The sequence below is a fragment of the Dipodomys ordii genome, unplaced genomic scaffold (assembly GCF_000151885.1).
Source record: "Dipodomys ordii isolate 6190 unplaced genomic scaffold, Dord_2.0 Scaffold30, whole genome shotgun sequence".
Classification (NCBI taxonomy): Eukaryota; Metazoa; Chordata; class Mammalia; order Rodentia; family Heteromyidae; genus Dipodomys; species Dipodomys ordii.
The window spans coordinates 14,779,959-14,799,420 of record NW_012267246.1 but is presented as its reverse complement, the minus strand read 5'-3'; the positions used below and the strand labels follow the sequence as shown (position 1 = coordinate 14,799,420).

The following is a 19,462-nucleotide window of genomic DNA, read 5'->3' as shown; positions in this document are numbered from 1 at the left end:
ACCTCAGAGCAGTTAAAAATAGAGGCAATAATAGTTAGTTGAAGTAGCATAATGCTAAGGTATATGTCTTCAGCTAGAATAGGTAAATAGATAAGAATAAAGAATGAATGGAAAGGCTGGAAGATAATATAAAATTTTCCTAGAGAGTCACATGAAAGAATAAACATGCAAAATATGAAAATACAACTAAAAGTCACAAGGAATAGTTGAAAGCCAGAGGATCACAGCAGTATCTCTTTGCTATATAGGAGGCAGAGAAAAAAGGATCAAAGTTTGATAGCAGTCCACAGACAAAAAGAACTTAAGTTCTACAGGCCTGGGTGAAGTTGTAGAGTACTTGACTAACAACCATGAAACACCTACTTCAAATCTCAGTACCACACCACCTCCAGAGAAAATAAAAGAAAAAAAAAGGAAAAAACATATTGAATAGAAATGAGCGATTTAGAACCAGGCAGAAATGGCTCACACCTGTAATCCTAGTTCTTCAGAAGCCTGTAAGTTCAAAGCCACCAAACTCCCACCAAAAGGCCAGACGCCGAGCTGTGTCTTAAGTAGTATAATAATGGTCTTGAGCACAAGGCTTAGGGAAAGTGTTATACCCATGAATTCAAGCTACAGGACCAGCAACCCCCTTCCATCCAAAAAAAAGAAAACAAGTTCTGAAAAGATCCTAGGAAAAGCATAGAAAATTACCTAGAAGTTTTTGTTTTTGTTTTTCAGGAAATAGGTAAACCACGTATACATTTTATAGTAAAAATTAAAAGTGCAAAAGACAAATGGAATATTTCTAAAGCTCCCAGAGTTGAAATAACATCATTCTCAAAAACAAAAAGAGAATCATATTGATATCAGACTTGTCAGAAAGTTTGATATTAAAGGCCAAATCACATGTAATTAACCAAGTGCAAATATAACTTAACACTTAAAATGTTTGATAAGCAAGAAAGGCGGCAATTAGATATGTCAGAGGGAGTGAAGCTAAAACTAGAAACTATGTACTGGAGTGAGTACATTTACAAATAAAACATAGGTAACTATTAACTCTAGAGTGGAAAATAAAAGAAAAAAAGTAAGAAAGAGGATAAGTTTTTTTTAATTAATGGTTTTGTAAAACTAATGATCACACTCTAAAGAGAAAATAGATATTTTTCTCCAACTTCCTCTTTAGTTCATTGGTGTTGCTGATCTGAGTCCCATCATGAGGGCTTGGCCAAATGTAGTTACTGACCAAGGCAGTAGATTGTGGTCACTGTGGAGCAAAGAAAGACGCTGAACATGATGTAAGGTGAAGAGGAAAACCAAGTTCCAGAGGGTGGCCCAGCGTGGAGGAGCAAGAAGCACTTGTGGTGAAAACAATGGAGTGAGTGTGTGTATGTGCGTGAGTGAGAGAGGAAAAAGAGAGAGAGACAAAGACAAGGAGACAGGATGAGAGAGGGGGAGATAGAAGAAGGCAGGGAGAGGAACTGAGAGGGAGAATAGAAAGAAAAGGGAGAAATAAGGGGTTTGAAAGAGAAAGAGAAGGATGGAGGAAGGGAAGAAGAGAGAGGGAAGGAGAGAGAGACAGACAGAGAGGCAGGAAGAGAGATTGATGACAGAGAGAAAGACAGAAGTGAGAAGCTGAATATGGTGAGGATAGCAACAATCATGGAGCATAGTATACCACAAACCTTCACAGAAGCAGAAAGGGAGGAAGTGAGTAGAGCTCAAGGGATAGAGCATGAGCATTGAGTGAACAAGCTTGGGGAGAGGAAGAGGTTCTGAGTTTAAATCCTAGTATATGCACACACACACACACACACACACACACACACACACAGTTACACTGGAGTAGTGCTCAAGAAGTACATCCCCACTGAAGAGATAAGGTGCATAGTCAGATATTTTGGCTATGTGTGGGGTGGGGAAGTTGTCTACCTTAAGGAAGGTAGAGGCAGGTGAAACATTTGATGTAAGTGAGCAAATTATATTGGATCATGACTCCTGGAATGTTGTCAGAATTGTCATGGAATTCTGGAATCAGAATTATACATGTGTCATGTAAGGTTAAGTGAAAACCTAAGCAAATATATTCAATCTCATAAGAAGCTAACTTCTATCAGAAGACTGGTCTACTAAAAAGAAAATTAAGTATTGCTATGCCCTTGTGGTGATATGAGGCATATATGGAGACAGATGATAGGAAGCAATAGGTAGACATTAATGATAAATTGCTATGAAACATAATAGATTTATCTTTTGCATTTACATTAAATATAATATTAGAATTATCATAATTTTCCTATCTTTGTTTATTAGGCAGCACTAAAACACAGCATATCTAAACCACCAGCATTGGCAGAATCTAGATCTTGTTTTCTAGGTGCAGTGATCACTCCAAGACACTAGACTTTTAAGATAAATGACTGAGAACAAGGCACTGGTAGGAAGAACATAGATGACACAGTGTATCTCATGATATGAAAGAAAAGAAAGACTCTAATTGCGGTGAGAATGTGCCAAGTGACTCAGAAACCAGGCAGAAGTGACTATTTCTGGCTTATTTTGACCACTTCCATATGAAAATAAATCCAGTAACAGATTATAATCCATTGAATCAATTAACTACGTGGCTTTATTAAATAATAATTCTATTAGTATTTGTGGGTTTTTTTTGTTTTTTGTAGGTCATTGGGCTTGAACTCTGGGTTTGGGTGCTGTCCCTGAGCTCTTCAACTCAAGGCAAGGGCTCTACCACTTGAGCCACAGCACCACTTCCACTTTTCTGGTGGTTAATTGGAGATAAGAGTCTTACGGACTGGGGCTGGCTCGGGCTGGCTTTGAATCTCAATTCTCAGATCTCAGCCTCCTGAGTAGCTAGGATTACAGGTGTGAGCCCCCGGTGCCCAGCTAGTATTTGTCAATAAACACATAATAAACATCAAAAGAGGATAAATTTCTTCTTAACAGTAGAATCCCAAGTCTTGCAGAGCTTTAAAGTCACCATTGATATAATAAAATAGCTGTCACTAATTGGGCAAGAAACAATAAATTAAGATTGAAATTAGTGGGCAGGATGTTCATACTTGTTGCTTATAAAAGAAAATAAAAATCCATGACTTCAGTGAGGATACAGGACAGGTTCAAACATAATAAAGTCATCAAAGATAGTAGTTTTAGTGACAAAACACACTGACAAGCTGATGGGACACAATAGGAGAAACACTGTTGCACTGTGCAATACTATTCTCTAAGTACAGCGCATGCATGCATTAATGACACTGGCCAAAACTGGGAGCATCGTGATAGCAGGAGGTCAGTAAAGGTCACAAAACAGTGGAACTTAAGAACAGATAGAGACCATGCAGGAGAATCCCCAGAAGGCCAGTAATCCTAACTATTCATGAAGCTGAGATATGAGAATTGCATTTCAAAGCTAGCAGGAAAGTCCATGAGATCCTTATCTAGAATTAACCAGCAAAAATGCTGAATTGAGTTGTGTCTCAAGTGGTAGAGAGCCCCACATGAGTGCAAAAGATCAATAACCAAGCCCTGAGTTTAAGACCAAATACTAGAACCAAAGAATAGAATAGAAGTAAAACCAAAGTAGATCTGTACCAGGCAAAAGTATACTGTACAAAAAGCAAAAAGATGACCAGATGCAAGTCTCTGAGTTTAACACCCTGTATTTCCAGAAAGTAAAAACAGAAAAATAAAACTGGTTTAAATGGGCTCATATAAAACTCTTTGTCTGGTAATGGCCTAGTATGAATTAGTTTGATTGGTCATCTCCTGGACTATAAAAAAAGGCGTCAAAGTATTGAAATGTAAAGGGATGCAATGTATTCTAATTAAACATGAACTTTTCATGCTTTAGTTCAGAAAATATGTTAATTTCAAGTATCATACCATGACCAAAAACCTGAGAAATTTGTTGGAGAGGCTACTTCATCCTTATATTCACCTGAAGGTCATTGGAAAAGATAGCTACTGACATGGAGATTTAACCATTTAGAGGAAATGAGGTCTTTACAATCTAGGGACACAAGTGGAAAATGATTTCATAGATAATACTGAATAATAAAAGTTTTGGCTACATGAAGGTAATAACAAGATCTAGAATTTAAAAGATATTAAAGAGACTCTAATCATTCCTAAGTTAGTAAATGACAGTGTATAGTGGGGGAAATGTCGTAAAAGCACAATGTATTTGTACTAGATTTAATTCCAGTGAATTATCCAACCAGTGAAAATGTGTATCAGAGTAAGGAGCTGAGAATGTGAAAGGCTTAAACATTGCTGAGAAAGATGGAGAAATTTACAAAATAAGAACAACACTCGTCAGAGGGATAGAGGGATAGTAATATAAAAATTCCATCTTAGATACCCTTTAGACATTTTAGCAAACAACAACTCTATACTAAGTCTAGGGTGAATTCTTTGTCTGATCAAAACTGTTGAAATAAGAAGCTGGACTCTGGGAAAGTTCTAGGAGAATGACAGTACTGTCACCCTCAGCCCAACCTGCACTCCCGGGGAACCAAGATCACTGCACTTTCTGTGGACTTTGGACAATAAGCCTCCCACCTATGCACACTCTGAAAGAGCCTTGATGAATAGTCCTTCAAAGGGAATTCTGACACTTTGTTCTCTTTTGTCTGAGAACTTCAGACTGATAGCTCATGAATGCTGATCTCCAGTTCTACAGATTACTGCTCTCATCTTCCAGCCTAGTCTCAGATTCACTGGGCAATTGCCCACTTGAAGAGCTGTAAAATTGAGTGTCACCCTTGCCAAGTTTCCGGCTTCTAAACGTCTAGGCTGCTGTATCTCCACATCTATCAATCTTTCCTAAAGTGATCTTGCGTGCTGGATTTTTACAGAGAGATGCTACCATACATCCATATACATATTAGATAGAAACCGTCTGTACAAATTAGAAAGTTTGTCATCTTTTTTCTGGATATTTTCTTCCATTTGGATTTCTGGAAATTATTGAACCCCAGAGCTAAGGTTTGGATAAGCCTGAATTGGAGACCCCGGGAACAAAGTTAGGTCATCAGTTATTGGTGTAATAGGGATACAGTTGAACTTTCAGGAGGTGACCAGAGTGGGAATGAGTAAGTCTTTTGGGGATATAAACCCTGACATAGACATTTTAATCTGTTTCTCACCTTACTTCCTGGCCTCCATGAGGAGTGCAGCCTCCCCTGCCACACACTCCACACCATGACATGTTGCCTTGCCAAAAGCAAGAGGGAAACTGATCATGGACTCAAACCCAGAACATTGTGAGCCAAACTAAACTATCCCTTCTGAAAAGCTATTAATCTCAAGTATTTTTGTTAAAAATATCAGAAAGCTAGTGCACCAACTCTGTTCAAAAATAAGATTTTAATTTTCCTGTTTATTTTGGTTTATTGAATATTTCCTTTTGTACTACCAAGAAGGTTAATTATTATATTGACAATTAAAGTAATGTTATATCAGACCAAAAACATTCCACTATATAGATAGATAGATAGATAAATAGATTATATATATATAGATAGATAGACAGATCTATACAGACATAGAGATCTCTAGATGTATATTTAGATAGATAGATAGATGATGATAGGTAGATAACAGCTGATATATGTTAGGTAGGGATCAATAGACACATACATACAAACATAAAAATAGATAATGCTAAGAATTTCTTTTTATCCAGAACATAATTATGTATTACTGGATTTGTCATCTTGAGGTTGCTTTAAATGACTTGAAGTTTCATAACTAACAAAAAATAATACAGGATAAAAGCATACTAACATTTCTTGTCAAAGGATTTTTTTAAGTCAAAATAAACTATTTGTGAGCAAATGTTTGTATAGACACAACTTATAATAGTTATAATAGTCAATATATTTTTCAAAGCTCCACTAATAGTGAGTACTTTTAAGTACACTAACAAATTGGAAAGGAAAATATTCAAAATATATTTGAAATATCTATGGTTATAAATGTGTTTATGAAGTAGATGGTATCTCATTCCAGTAAAACTACTTTTTGCTAAAGAGAAGTGTAACTTAATTGTGAATAGGAAATAATATATAAAAGATCATCAATGATAAGTTTTATGCAACATATAAGCAAGCATCATTTTCAAAATAATGAGTTCATCAATATATCAAAATATTTCTTTTCAGACTTTACTCATTTTTGCTTTTAACAATAAATTATATCAGTTGATATTATATTTCATTATATTTATAGTATTCATTGATTTACCAAAATCTCCAATTTTATTCAACAATTAAGACTCCATGCTCTGATTCAACCTCAAGTGATGATACAAGTTATGAATACAAAGATAAAGACAAGAGAAAATGAAATGTGAGTCAGTATCCAATTACCTAATCAATAATAATCATATTATTTGAGAAAATAACCACATTTATTTGAGAAAAAAAGTCATTTCTCATTAACCTTATTTCATTCTTCAGGCAAATATCTTAATTCTTTTTGGGATCTCCAAATAATTCTCATTCTACTTTCCTAAGCTGGTTCATAAATGCACATATTTAATTCTTTTGTATAGTTGTTATTATGGTATCAGTTATATAACTTTGAGTTGAAGATAATTGAAAAACACATAAATTTGGAGAAATATAAGAGGCAATTCATTGACTCATGTATATGAGTACATTAGATCTAGCTTTACATAAAACTATTTGCTTCCTAAAACTGAGAGAAAACTTGGGAAATATGCTTACAAAATTCAACAAGATACATTTACAATATGCCTTAAATTATATTCAATATATCAACCATGAAGTAAACTAAGAACAATTAGTCACTGCTCTTATTGCTGGAAAGAACAGCACTTCATTTCATATCTATTCAGCTACTATCATCATATATATCATCTTGAGCAACTAATGATTTTACATGTTTATTGGAAACTTCAAAGATAATTATCTTGGAGAAAAATCATGAGTATTGTCATCCAATTTTACTTGGTGAAAATTATCATTATGCAATATTAAGACTGGTTTCAATTTATCCTATTACTAAGATTGCACAATTAGTATTTGAGAATTTTAAATGTCTTGCTCAGTGTTTCAATTTATAATATTTACAGGAAAATTGGTGGAAATAGAGACTGTCATGTTAAGTGAGGTAAGTCAAGCTCTGAAAAACAAAAATTACTATATATATATATATATATATATATATATATATACACATACCTATATATGTCAACAAAACCCACTATAAATTCTTATAAAGAAATTAGCAAAATGGAGGGTGTTTAAAAAGTAACTGTAATATAGGGGTGAATTTAATCAAAATACTTCGTAGGAAGTCATGGAAATAGCACAATGAAACTCCTCTGAATTTGATCAAGTGCATTATGGATATGTATATAATATGAAATTTCTTCCCCAAAATTTAAATATACTTGTCTGAATTATTCTAAAAAACAACCTCTATTATGCTCATGAAAAAATTTGATATGACATAATTCATTAGAAATCATACCTATATTTATTACTTCTTTAACCCTGGAATTGAAAATGAGTTTTAGCATATGTCTTACATGTTGGTAATTTATCATGGAAATACACTCTTAGAGCATTATTTTGCTTTGCTACAACATTATTTGCCTATTGAGAAGATAATAGATATAGCTATTTGATGAGGAAGAGATTTGCTAATTCACCTGCCATGTTACAATATAGGAAATTATAGAAATGTATTTCATAACTTTATTCCCATGACTTGAGAAGAATGCTACCTGTCCTCTTATAGAGACAAGCAAAGGCTTCTACTAGAGAACTGACATGAATAAGTGGGGCTTGAAATGAAATAGAGGCTCTAATTACATATGTAGAATCAATTAAACTTGGTTCTGCATTTAGCCCTTCAGTCCAGTGCTTTCTTTCCCACATGCTATTTATATTGCACTGTTTCTGCATTTGCACAGAGCCTACATTAAGTTTCCTTAGCTCAGAGCAGATGACAGAAACAAAGCAAAACAAGACTGCTAGAATTCTTCTACATTCTTACTTTGAGGACATAAACTTGTTATTGTTGCTTAGATTCTATTGATTATTAGTTTAGGAGGCTCTCTGAAGGATGTTGTGAAGTATGTATATAAAAGCAAGCTATCCTGGAGTTCAGATTTCTTTTAGAAAAGGTTTCTTCAAAACATCCTTTAAATACTTTCATTGCCAAGAGAAAAAGTGATAAAACACAGCTAGTTGAGCCCCTAGATCTGGATACAAAAATAAAATAAAGTAATTGACACGTAGCCCTGAAGTGGTAGAACATAACAACTAGAGGCAAACCTAAGCAAATGTAAAGAGCGTCTTTTCTTTAGAACTTGAATGCAGAAGCTGGAGGAAGCTTTGCCCTTGGCTTTCATCCCATTACTGGAAGCTTAACTATCTCAGTTTTAGCTTATGGGGTCCACCAAGGCCTGACAAACAGTTAGGTGATGATGTGTAGAGACAGAGGGATTTCTTAGTCAATATCAGGAATTAGGCTTTAGTGCTTTATGCTAAAAGGCTTCATCCCTCACATAGCTGTCTGATATTCACTGAATCCTGGCAGGTAATGGTACTGTTGAAGCTGAAACTGAGAAGCTATGCTGAGTTGATTTTCCTGCATGCTCAAAACGCTTTATTTTGTGAAGCTAGTTTTCTGTGTAGCTGCTCAGAATGCCTTTTTCTTCTTCTTTCTTAACCTCTATGTACTCATAGTTAATCAAAATTACTTTCTAAACATGCCCATAAGAGAGACACTGATTAGATAAATGTTCCCTTTAGCAAAAGCCAATGGTTTTTGCAATGAATAATGATAAGCATGTCCATTGAAGAGTTTTATAAAATAATCAGTCTTCCCAAAAACTACAGGACACACAAAACTGATATTAAATACTTCACCTTTCTGTGGAAGTTCTAGAGGGGTACAGAGATTCTTGTTGGTTGTCGCTGCTGGCAACGAGATCAGTTTTTCCACCAGGGAGGCAGAGATGGGCTGTACTACCAAGGAGGTGAGGTTTGTCCTGCTTTGTCTAAAGTTCCCATCTGCATTCAAGAGTGAAAGAGACAATCTTTAGCAAGCAGAAATGTTATTTGTAATGAGTATTTAAATTATGAGCAATAAATTTTCATTTGTTCATTTATTTATTTAGGTATTCTTTGTCTTCTGACTGAGAATGCATTTAGAGACTTTATTAAGAAGTTTAGTCCAAATACAATATCTGTCCTAGTGAAAGATAGAAGATTGTTCATATGCCTTACCTCTGTGTTCCCCAAAATTGTCCCCTAGAATGACAGCAATAGTAGTAAGAAAGTGAATTTTTAAAAAGCAGGGAGTGGTGGGGTTTGGGGAGGTTGGCAAGAGAATTGACAGTACTGAGATTTTAGAATTTGTTCAGAAGATTGAGATTTAAGGATCAAAGTTCAAAGCCAGCCCAGTCAATAAAGAGTGACCACACTTTTATTTCCAATCCATCACCAAGAAAGCCAGAAATAGAGCTTTGGCTCAAGGGGTAGAGCACTAGCTAGTCATGAGCCCCAAAGCCTAAGGACTATTATCCCCACACACCAATAAAAAATAAAACAAAACAAACAAAAAAAAACAACCAATGCTAAATCAGACTACCAAGTGTGAACTGACATCACAGACATGAGGAAACAACGGTTAAACTACAGCAAAGGTGCTGAGAAGTAATGCATTCAATGCCACGGAAACCAGCAAGGCTTAAAAACTGGCAGCTCCAGCTACTGAAGTCCAAGGGGGTAACAGATGGGTTCTTTGTAGGAAGCACTGATGAAAGTCTATTTGTAAAGATTTCAGTCCTCCTGAATCCCTTAGTCCAACCCATGTGTCTGCCAGATCTTCCTCCTCCCTCATTCCCACGAGAAACAAAAATCCTGAAGAGGAAGCTCACAGAAGGATCTGACACAAAGGATGGTATTACCATTGCTGAGACTTTTCAGATATCTTACCCATTTGGTGCACAATCACTTCCCTTCAAGTAGGAAAATAGGATATACATTCATAATAAATAAGAATAGATTGGCAGAAAATGTCTAAGAAAACTGAAAACCAGGAGGTCTGCAAATCCAAGAATTCACCTGACATTCTACATGGAAACCCATTACACAAGAAATACCACGCAAATCAAAAACTTCAACTTCATTTTGCCATTGTTAATTAAATATGAGCCCTCAGCTTTGGGCACCTGTGCAACAACTGGATAAAGAAGTGTGTAGTGAGACCTGGGTAGTGAGGTCTCCAGGAAGGGAAAAATTCAATGGCAATAAAGATGTCTGCTGAATATCCAAAGACTATTGACTATAAAATCAAAGTTAGGATCTGAAGAATTCCTAGATATAGGAAAAATTAATTTTCTTTATGGCCAGAGATTTTGAGTATTTCTCAATATGTTTATTGCACATTTTTAATTTAAATTGGTTTCTAAAGGTGACATACAGATGGGTTACAATTATATAACTCAGGTAATGAATAGATTTCTTTATGAACAATGTCAACCCCTCATTTTCTCCCATTATTCCACTCCCATCCCTCTCCCTCCAAGTTGTAAAGTATCACTGCTGAATTGGTTGACCCTTTGTTCCATAAGTTCTGTGCTTCTTCTGCCCTGAGAAGGCTCTATTTAGTGTTGTTGCCCACTTATTAATTGGGTTATTGATTCTTTAGAGGTTCAGGTTCTTGAGCTCCTTGTATATTCTGGTGTTAGACCCTTGACAGATAATCATTGGGCAAAGATCTCTCATTCTGTAGGCTGTCTTTTTAGGTTAGTACCTATGTCCTTCACTCTGCAAAAACTTTTAGGCTTGCTACAATTCCATTTGTCAATTCCCTCTTCTATTTGCTGAGCCTTTGAAACTCTACTCAGAAAGTTTCTGCCTATGCCAAAGTTTCCCCTACTTCTTTCTGTAGTAGTTTTGAAGTTTTATGTCTTACATTGAGGTCTTTAATCCATTTTGAACTGATATGAGTACAAGGTGACACAGTGTTCCAGTTTCAGTCTTCCTTTTATGGATGTCCAGTTCTTAAGCGAAATCTCTGACTTATGTAGCTTTTATTGTGCGTTTAAGGAGATGGTGAAAATTGTTTACATCAAAGGGCATCTTTATTTTCCTAAGAATTTACGTTTTAGGATATGAGTCTCTACTCATTCAGAGGAATTTGAGATCTCCAAATAACCACCAAAAAAAGTGGAAGTGGAGCTGTAGCTCAAGTGATAGTGTGGCATCCTTAAGCCAAAACACTAATCAACAGTTCCCACACCCTGAGTTCAAGCCCCAGACATATAAGAGAAGAAAGAAAGAAAGAAAGAAAGAAAGAAAGAAAGAAAGAAAGAAAGAAAGAAAGAAAGAAAGAAAGAAAGAAAGAAAGAAAGAAAGAAAGAAAGAAACAGGCAGGCAGGCAGACAGGAAGGCAGGCAGGTAGGAAGGCAGGAAGGCACGAAGGCAGGAAGGAAGGAAGGAAGAAAAGGAGGAAAGGAGGGAAGGAGGTAGGGAAGGAAGGAAGAAGGAAGGAAGGAAGGAAGGAAGGAAGGAAGGAAGGAAGGAAGGAAAGCAGGTAGGTTGTGTCTCTTGCTAGTGTATGTGGAAATGAGTAAAAGGTAAATATCTTTCAGAGTGGCTGTAAAACTGTTAAAAGTGATCAAATGAGAAGGTGAATGAGACGAAGATTAGGAAAGCTGGCATTTTATAAATTAAACCTCATTTAAATGTTGGACAAATAACTTGCATTCATCAAAAGAAAAGAAAAGAAAGAAATTAAACAAATAGAAGTTAGAGAAAAATCCTAACAGGTTCACAGTATAGAAGAGGGAGAAAAGCAAATGACATCGAGTTTATAGGAATAACAAAAAAATCACCTTAAATATGTTTAGAGATTCAGAAAAGGAAATACACAACAGACTCTGTCTGGTTTAGCCATTGATGTTTTCCAACATAGAGCTATATTTTTACACAATTTTATTGGGGAAATAATTGCTAGAGGTTTGCTCAGAATTTAATTTCTTAGGCCTGCAGGGGGTGTAGAGCTCATGATTTGCTAGGCAGACTCCAGGAGCCAGCTTATAAATGAGAAAATGTTTCTAAAGTGTTTTCTTAATTTATCACCTGGAAAACTAGGAGACTGAAAAATGATATTTACCTTAGGCCTGTGGCAGCTGTAGAAGTCACGACTTTTAGAGAAAACAGTAATAAAGATTTAAGCTTAGAGTCAGTGTCGTTATATAAGCATAGTGCTGGTCTTATATAATGTTGTGACTCCTGTATATGGATAGATGACAAAGCCTCCTGACCAAGGTGTAGTTCACTACTTCCCAGGCATTTTCATGTCACAATACCATGAGAGGAGACATAATTTACAGGGCTCAGAGAAAAATGACAATGTGGTGTTGCTTGTTTGAAAAGTATGAAGAATTTCTGTATGGCCGTTGCAGTGTGAGTTTGTCCTGAAACAGAGCCCTATAAGAGAGCATAGGTCACATGTCCAAGAATTGGAACCAGCATCATCCCAGACACAGATTGTGCACTGATATATTTCCAACACAAAATGTGAAACCTCTATTTTGGTATGTAAGCCAATGGGACTTGAACCCAGAGCTTTGTTTTCTTGCTTGACTTTTTTTTTTTTCACTCAAGGCTGGGCTCTAGGAATTAAACCACACCTTCACTTCCAGATACTTACTGGTTAATTTGAGGTAGAAGTCTCGTGGAATTTCCTGCCCAGGCTGGTATCTAACTGTGGTGTTTAGATCTCAGCGCCCTGAGTGAGCTAGGATTAAAAATTTGTACCATCATCAGCTAGCTCTAAATGAAACTTGATAAGATGGATGATTTTGTTTCTCACCAGTTCAAATACTCTGGCTCAAGGCCATCTTAGGTCCTACTCAGATTTAAACCTTTCATTGCTAACATTAGTTCCTATCATTCTTCATCGTTCTTCATATATCTTATGCTAAAACTTAATCTCACACTGTACACCCTACAATTTACGTTGTCTGTGTTGTTACTTAAACCCCTTTATTTATTCTCCCCAGGAAAGAAGCACCACACATTCCAAGAACATGGTTCCTCCGAAGCCTGACTCAAACCCCAGCTTGTACATGAAGCTTTCACTGATAATCAACTGTTCCTGACACAGCTACCTTTTGAAAATCCTTGTCAATTTCAACTAACCTTATCACTGTGCAAATCTACTTTTTCTCCCTAGCATCTTGCTTTTTTTTGTACTGGTCTGGGGGCTTGAATTCAGGGTCTGGGCATTGTCTCTGAGCTTTATTTATTTATTTTTTATTGTTTTTTTTTTTTGCTTGAGACTAGTGCTCCACCTTGTGAACCACAGTTCCCTTTTTGGCTTCTTGCTGGCTCATCAGAGATAAGAGTCTAATGGACTTTATTGCCTGGGATAGCATCAAATCAAGATCAAGTCTTAGCCTCCTGAGTAGGTAGAGTTACAGGTGTGTGCCATTGGAACCCAGCTCATTTTCTTCATCTTAATACTCATTTCCTTAAAGAAAAGGACAGTGAAATTGATATATGATGCTTAATATATTGTCAGGAACATGGTAGGTCATCAATAATTAATTTAAAAATAATATCAATTATTTGAAAAATGATTTTAAATGCCACCCTCCTATCAATTTTCTGAATGCTTACAAATACATCAGGGACACAAATGAAGAACCATCTATGTCTTCTCCCTTCCGCCCAGAAACTACTCCCCACTCAGAAGGCATATTAAAAAGATTCTAAAAACCCATCTGACCTAACCAATGCACTGCCTGACTGTGTTTTAAAATTACCATTTGTATATGAAAAGGAATTCAATGAATTAAGTCATTGCTAAAACATATTTATGTGTTAAGAGAAATCAATAGCCAGACCTCATCTTTCTCTACAGTGCTTTATTAAGCATAAGCAATAATACATTTAAAAGTTAAATGTGAGTGAACCCTAAACCATAATTGAACATACCCAAATCTTTGATTTTCAGGGGTCTGCATGACTAATAGACTTGTATTAGTTTTGAAATATCTGAAGTAAGTGGTTCATTACTTTTTCACTTTCATCTTAATGGAAATTTGACAAACAGTTCACTTTTGAGAACAGATACTAAAAGCAGGACTTTATATGACATTAAGATTAAATTATACTGAAAAGTTTTTCTTGAAGGGAAAAAACCCTCTTTGGTGAACAAGAGTTGAGAAAAGAACTTCAGTTTCTTACATTATTAGGAGTGTTTGAATAAAACTAAACATGTGTACCATTTTTATTCCATTATATTTTAAAGCACATTTATGAACTATAAAAAGCACTTATGTATAATATAAACATTGGGTGGTCCTTAAGCTCTGATAACGTTCAGAAAATACAAAAGCAGTAACATTACATTTTAGCTCTTTAATTTTCATATTTTAGCAATAACATCACAGCTTGTTTATAGTTTATTCATTAACAGTTGCTTTATTTTAAACATTATGTGTACTCTAAAGATCCACTAGCCAGGCACTGGTGACTCATATCTGTAATTCTAACCACTCAAGAGGCTGACATCTGTGGAGGAGATTCAAAACTAGGTGGGATAGACAAATCTGAGAAACTCTGATCTTCTTTTAACCAGCTAAAAGGTTTAGGTAGGTGGAGGTATAACTCAATTGGTAAGCACCAAACTTGAGAGAAAAGTCCAACCAAGTGCATGAAGCACTGAGCTTAAATCCTGATACATACTGAAGCAGACACATACACACACATGCAGAGAGAGAGAGAGAGAGAGAGAGAGACAGACAGACAGACAGACAGACAGACAGACAGAGACAGAGAGACAGAGACAGAGACAGAGAAAAGATCCATATAATGAAGTGTGTATAATATATTGAATAATTTGAATATGTGGCTCCTAAGTGTGACTCTGGTCATTGCCTCATTAATATATAGAAATAAATTATTTCACTGTGATAATATAATTACTGTGAATCTTCAACCACAAACTAACTTTGACATGGATTGCCTGAAATGTAAATAGCACATTAGCTTAGACACCTATAACCTGAATTGTAGTTGATGACATTTCAGAGTAAAATTAGAATAAGGAAAATGTTTCTAAATAGTCAATTTAGTAGGTTTTGTATGAAGTTTATTCTATTTATAGCCAGCTCATTGATACTTGGTTATAGGAGCAAAGAAAACAAATGCAAGTGAATGATGTGTGTGTGTATGGGTGTGTATGTGAATGTGTAGACATGTTATCCTTGCTACTGAATGAAAATAGAGTTTTTTAAATTGATTGTGAAATTCTAAGAAAAGTGAAGACTACTAAGCCTTAGCCCAAACCTTCTGAATCAGAACTTCAATTTCTCAAAATCACAGAGTGATTTACAGGCACACTGGCTTCAATAATTGAGCAATTTTCCACAAAACAATTTACATAATTTTACAGCAACAAAGCTGTAAAATAGGAGGATGAAAGGTCAAATATGTGTGTGCCCCTTTATCCCAAATTAAAGATGGCAGAATCACTACTGGTAAATCCTACCTACATCAATAGTTCTTTCTGAGACTTTTTCAAAATGTGTAACAAGTCTGTTCATATAATGTATCTAAATAACAATTTTAAAATGAGCCATGCACATTTTTTGTCATTTTGGTCCTTTCCTCAAAGATGAGTTCTGTAATTCAGAGATCAACATTACATTTATATCACTTTATTACAGCCATGAATAAATACTAAAATTGCTAACTGATTTGAATTCTTTCCTTCTTTGGTTTCAATTATTATAATTTAAAACTGCCAGAGACTGACAAACTGAAAATATAAATACTGCCCTTAACCAGAGAAGAAATAGCAGAGAAAAACAGAGATATTTATCATATTTTGTATTATTCTTTTATGAAAAAGGCATACATTATAAAAGAAATAAGTAGTTCTCTTGATGCGATTCCAGAATATCTGGTTTTATTTTCTTAAGAATGCCACTTTGACAGATATCTGACCATTAGATAACTAGTGTCTATATTTTCACATATTCACTTGAGCCCACTAAACACATAGCTACTTGTTTTCGAAATGTGCAGCACACTGAATTGGCTAGTCATTCTGTTGTCCTTGTAAATGTATCTGACACTTTATTTTCCCACTATAATACAACCAACTGGTTATAAATATCAGCATTTTCCCCCAAGCTAGTCAGAGTCTGTACCATTTTGTTTGGCTTACTGTTAAAAATGAAAACATTTATACCTGGGCACCAGTAGCTCAAGACTGTAATACTAGCTACCCAGGAGACTGAGATCTGAAGCTCAGGATTGAAGCTATTCTTGGCAGGAAAGTTCATGAGACTTTAATCTCCAATTAACCAGCAAAATGTTGGTTGAGTGCTAGCCTTCAACAAAGCAGCTCAGGGATACTGCCCAAGCCCTGAGTTCAAGCCCCAGGAGCAGCATTAACCACCCCCCCTGCCCCGCCCACCCAGCACACACTCACTCTGCACACAATGAAAGAATGGGAGAGACAGGGAGAGAGAGAAGGAAAGAAGAAAAGAAATGGAAAGGACAATATTTATAAAATTCTTCTCTCTCACACATATACACATATTGTACATGCACACACATACACATACAAACAAGTATCTTTTTACCCTTTTATTTTTCTTGCTGATACTGACTTTCATAATTGGAATTTCTTTAATTTTCAAAATAACTTGGTCTTCTCTGAAATTACTATAGATTTGAGGAATAAAATCTTGACAGCTCACCCAAGATATGATTTATTCCAGAAAGCTTTTTGTATTGTGTACTCACATAAGCCTTTGTTCACACTCTTACTAAACTTCCTGTCTGTCCTAACTTCTTTCTCTTTCTGCTCAGCTTCTAGAGAGGAATCTGCTGGTGCCATTCACAACTGCATTCCCAAGGCTTATCTCAGTGAACATTTTTGGGATGAGTGAATTACCAAAGTTCATGTGAAAAACTCTGTAACCATAAATGTAAAACTTATGATTCATGAAATAAAAACCATAAAAATGATTACTTAGATGGTTGCATCCTTTTTATTCAGGATTCACTTCTGGTGAAAGCATCCTGCCATGATCATCAATAAATATCATAGTATTTTCCTGCTTAACTGAACTATTGTAAAGACAGACTTATTTGCATGTACATCAGAGGGAATAGAGAGTACTACAATCATTTGTACAGTATAATGACTACTTACTGTCATATTAAAAGATCAAGCAGATTATACAGAGTAATTTTATAACAAGTACACAAGAGAAGGTTTTTAATATTAATCTATTATGTTTTGGTCATGCACATGAATCAGGCTCAGAAGAAGCTACCAAACATTCTTCATTATTGAAAATATTTTTCTTGTTCTATTTAGTCATATAAATTGAAGGTTTGTATTTGTAAAATGAAATAATTGTGTGTAAATAGCTATAATACATCAATTACCACCATTTTCTCCCTTCTGACAAGAGAGCCTATGTACAGTAAAGTCAATAAGCCTATTATTCAAAAGTTGACAAAAATAAAGTTAGAGAAAAATTATTGTTATATTAAGAAATGTTAAAAAACAATATGCTACTAAGCAAAGTGCTATGCCAATGCTTGTCCATTATAAATGGCATAAGTATAGATATTAATTATAATACTACTCAGCACATGATATACCATATAATTGAGTTTGCTATTACAAGAATTATGGAAAGATATATTTTTGTGTATATCATTAAATGCTTTTCAATACTTCACTTCTAAGACAAAGCTTGCATTTCCTGGCAGATTATATAGTCAACATTAACAATATCTTCTCTAAAGCACTTTGAAAATCAGTTCCTTTTTTGTCAAGAAAGAAATATATTCTTTTGGTTAGGTTTTATATCATTAAATTTACAGAATAAATAAAAAATTGAATTTTGAATGGTAGGGGCAATATCGAGATATCAAGTACTTTTTGTCTAGTGTGGGGCTTGAACTCAGGGCCTATGTTGTATTTCTGAGCTTTTGGGATCTACTATTTGAACTACAGCTCCATTGCCAGCTTTTTTTCCCCGATTGTTAATTAAAGATAAGACTCTTATGAGCATTTCTGCCTGGGCTGACTCTGAACCTCAGTCCTCAGATTTCAGCCTCCTGAGTAGTCAGGATTATAGGCATGAGCCACTGGAGCCTGGCAACAATTTTCGTTTCAGTTTTCCTTCAGTGTAATGATTGAATTCCTGAGAGCAGACTCAATACTAGTTTAAAATTTTGTGTAGTTCCTTAAGCATTTCCATAAAACAGATTTGGAAATACTCAGAAAGTATGTCATAGGAAAAACAAAGAGATACTCTCTTTAGCTTTTAAGAGAATAATCTGGATTCAGAGGAGCCACTGAACATCTGCACTTCTCCTGGACTGCAGAGTAATCCGCAGAGCAGCTCCTGAAAAGCTTCTCCTCTGACACTTGAAGGATATAAACACTGGAATGATTTGCAAACTTTTAAGTTTTAGAAAAGTATCGTTTCCACTTGAGGACAGCAAATAAAGATTGGATGTGCTCCATTTTGTTGTTGTTATTATTGCTGTAGAAACATGTAGCCCTTAATTTACAACAAAATCCTCCACACAAAATTTTAGAAAAACACATTATTTTGTAAGGCTGGTTAAGTGAACAAACTTAACATTTACAGCATGTATTTTTGTAAATCTTTACATATTGAGTTATTTTCGAGGTTTTCTGATTAAAGTAGAAAATAACAAACCATTCTTTCCTTCATTTAGATGGTGTCAATATCAAAGAAATAAAAATGATAATGTATTTCTCACATCTTTATAGCTTTGTGGATTTCCTCTTGTTGACAATGGGATATCCCCACAAAAGAGATCCTGGTCTTCAGCCTAGAAAGTAATCTTTAGCATTTACTGAAGGTCATAATGTACACAGGTAGATTGGCATGAGTTTAGTGGAAAACTTCTTTTATATCTTGATGCTGAAAGTTTATATTGTTATGTTCACATCGAAATGTGATTACAGAAATATTCCTCATATTTAAAAGAGAAAATTATTTCATTAGATTATCCTCTGTGCTGATCATTTTTACAATGTAATTTAAATGATATTTTACTATTTCCACAAAGATTTGGGATGTTCTTGCTAATGTGTTAGTGTATACATTGCACTGAGGAAAAATATATTCTCAAACATTCATAGGAAGAAACATTCTTCTCAGTTAATAAGCCATGTGTTGTTCATTGAGAAACATCTTCATTCATAAATAGTCTATTTATTCTTCCTCTAAATTCAAACATGAGAATTTGCTTAGAAGTACAATCATTTTCATTATATCATTTCTGCCTACACAGGAGCATGGAAAGTCTTTCCATCTTCTGATGTCTTCTTTGATTTCTTTCTTCTAGATTTTTCTGTTTTCATTTTAAAGATCTTTCACCTCTTTGATTAA

The 19,462-nt window shown here is 35.1% G+C and overlaps 1 protein-coding gene across 1 annotated transcript in view; it reads right to left on the bottom strand.

Annotated features, from left to right (window-relative positions):
- The window catches only part of Naaladl2 (N-acetylated alpha-linked acidic dipeptidase-like 2), a 902,864-nt gene that overhangs the window by 313,831 nt on the left and 569,571 nt on the right, over positions 1–19,462 (bottom strand). The window contains exon 5 of the mRNA XM_013016159.1: positions 8,913–9,056. Coding sequence (XP_012871613.1) covers positions 8,913–9,056 — 144 coding nt within the window. The remainder of the gene's footprint in view (positions 1–8,912; positions 9,057–19,462) is intronic.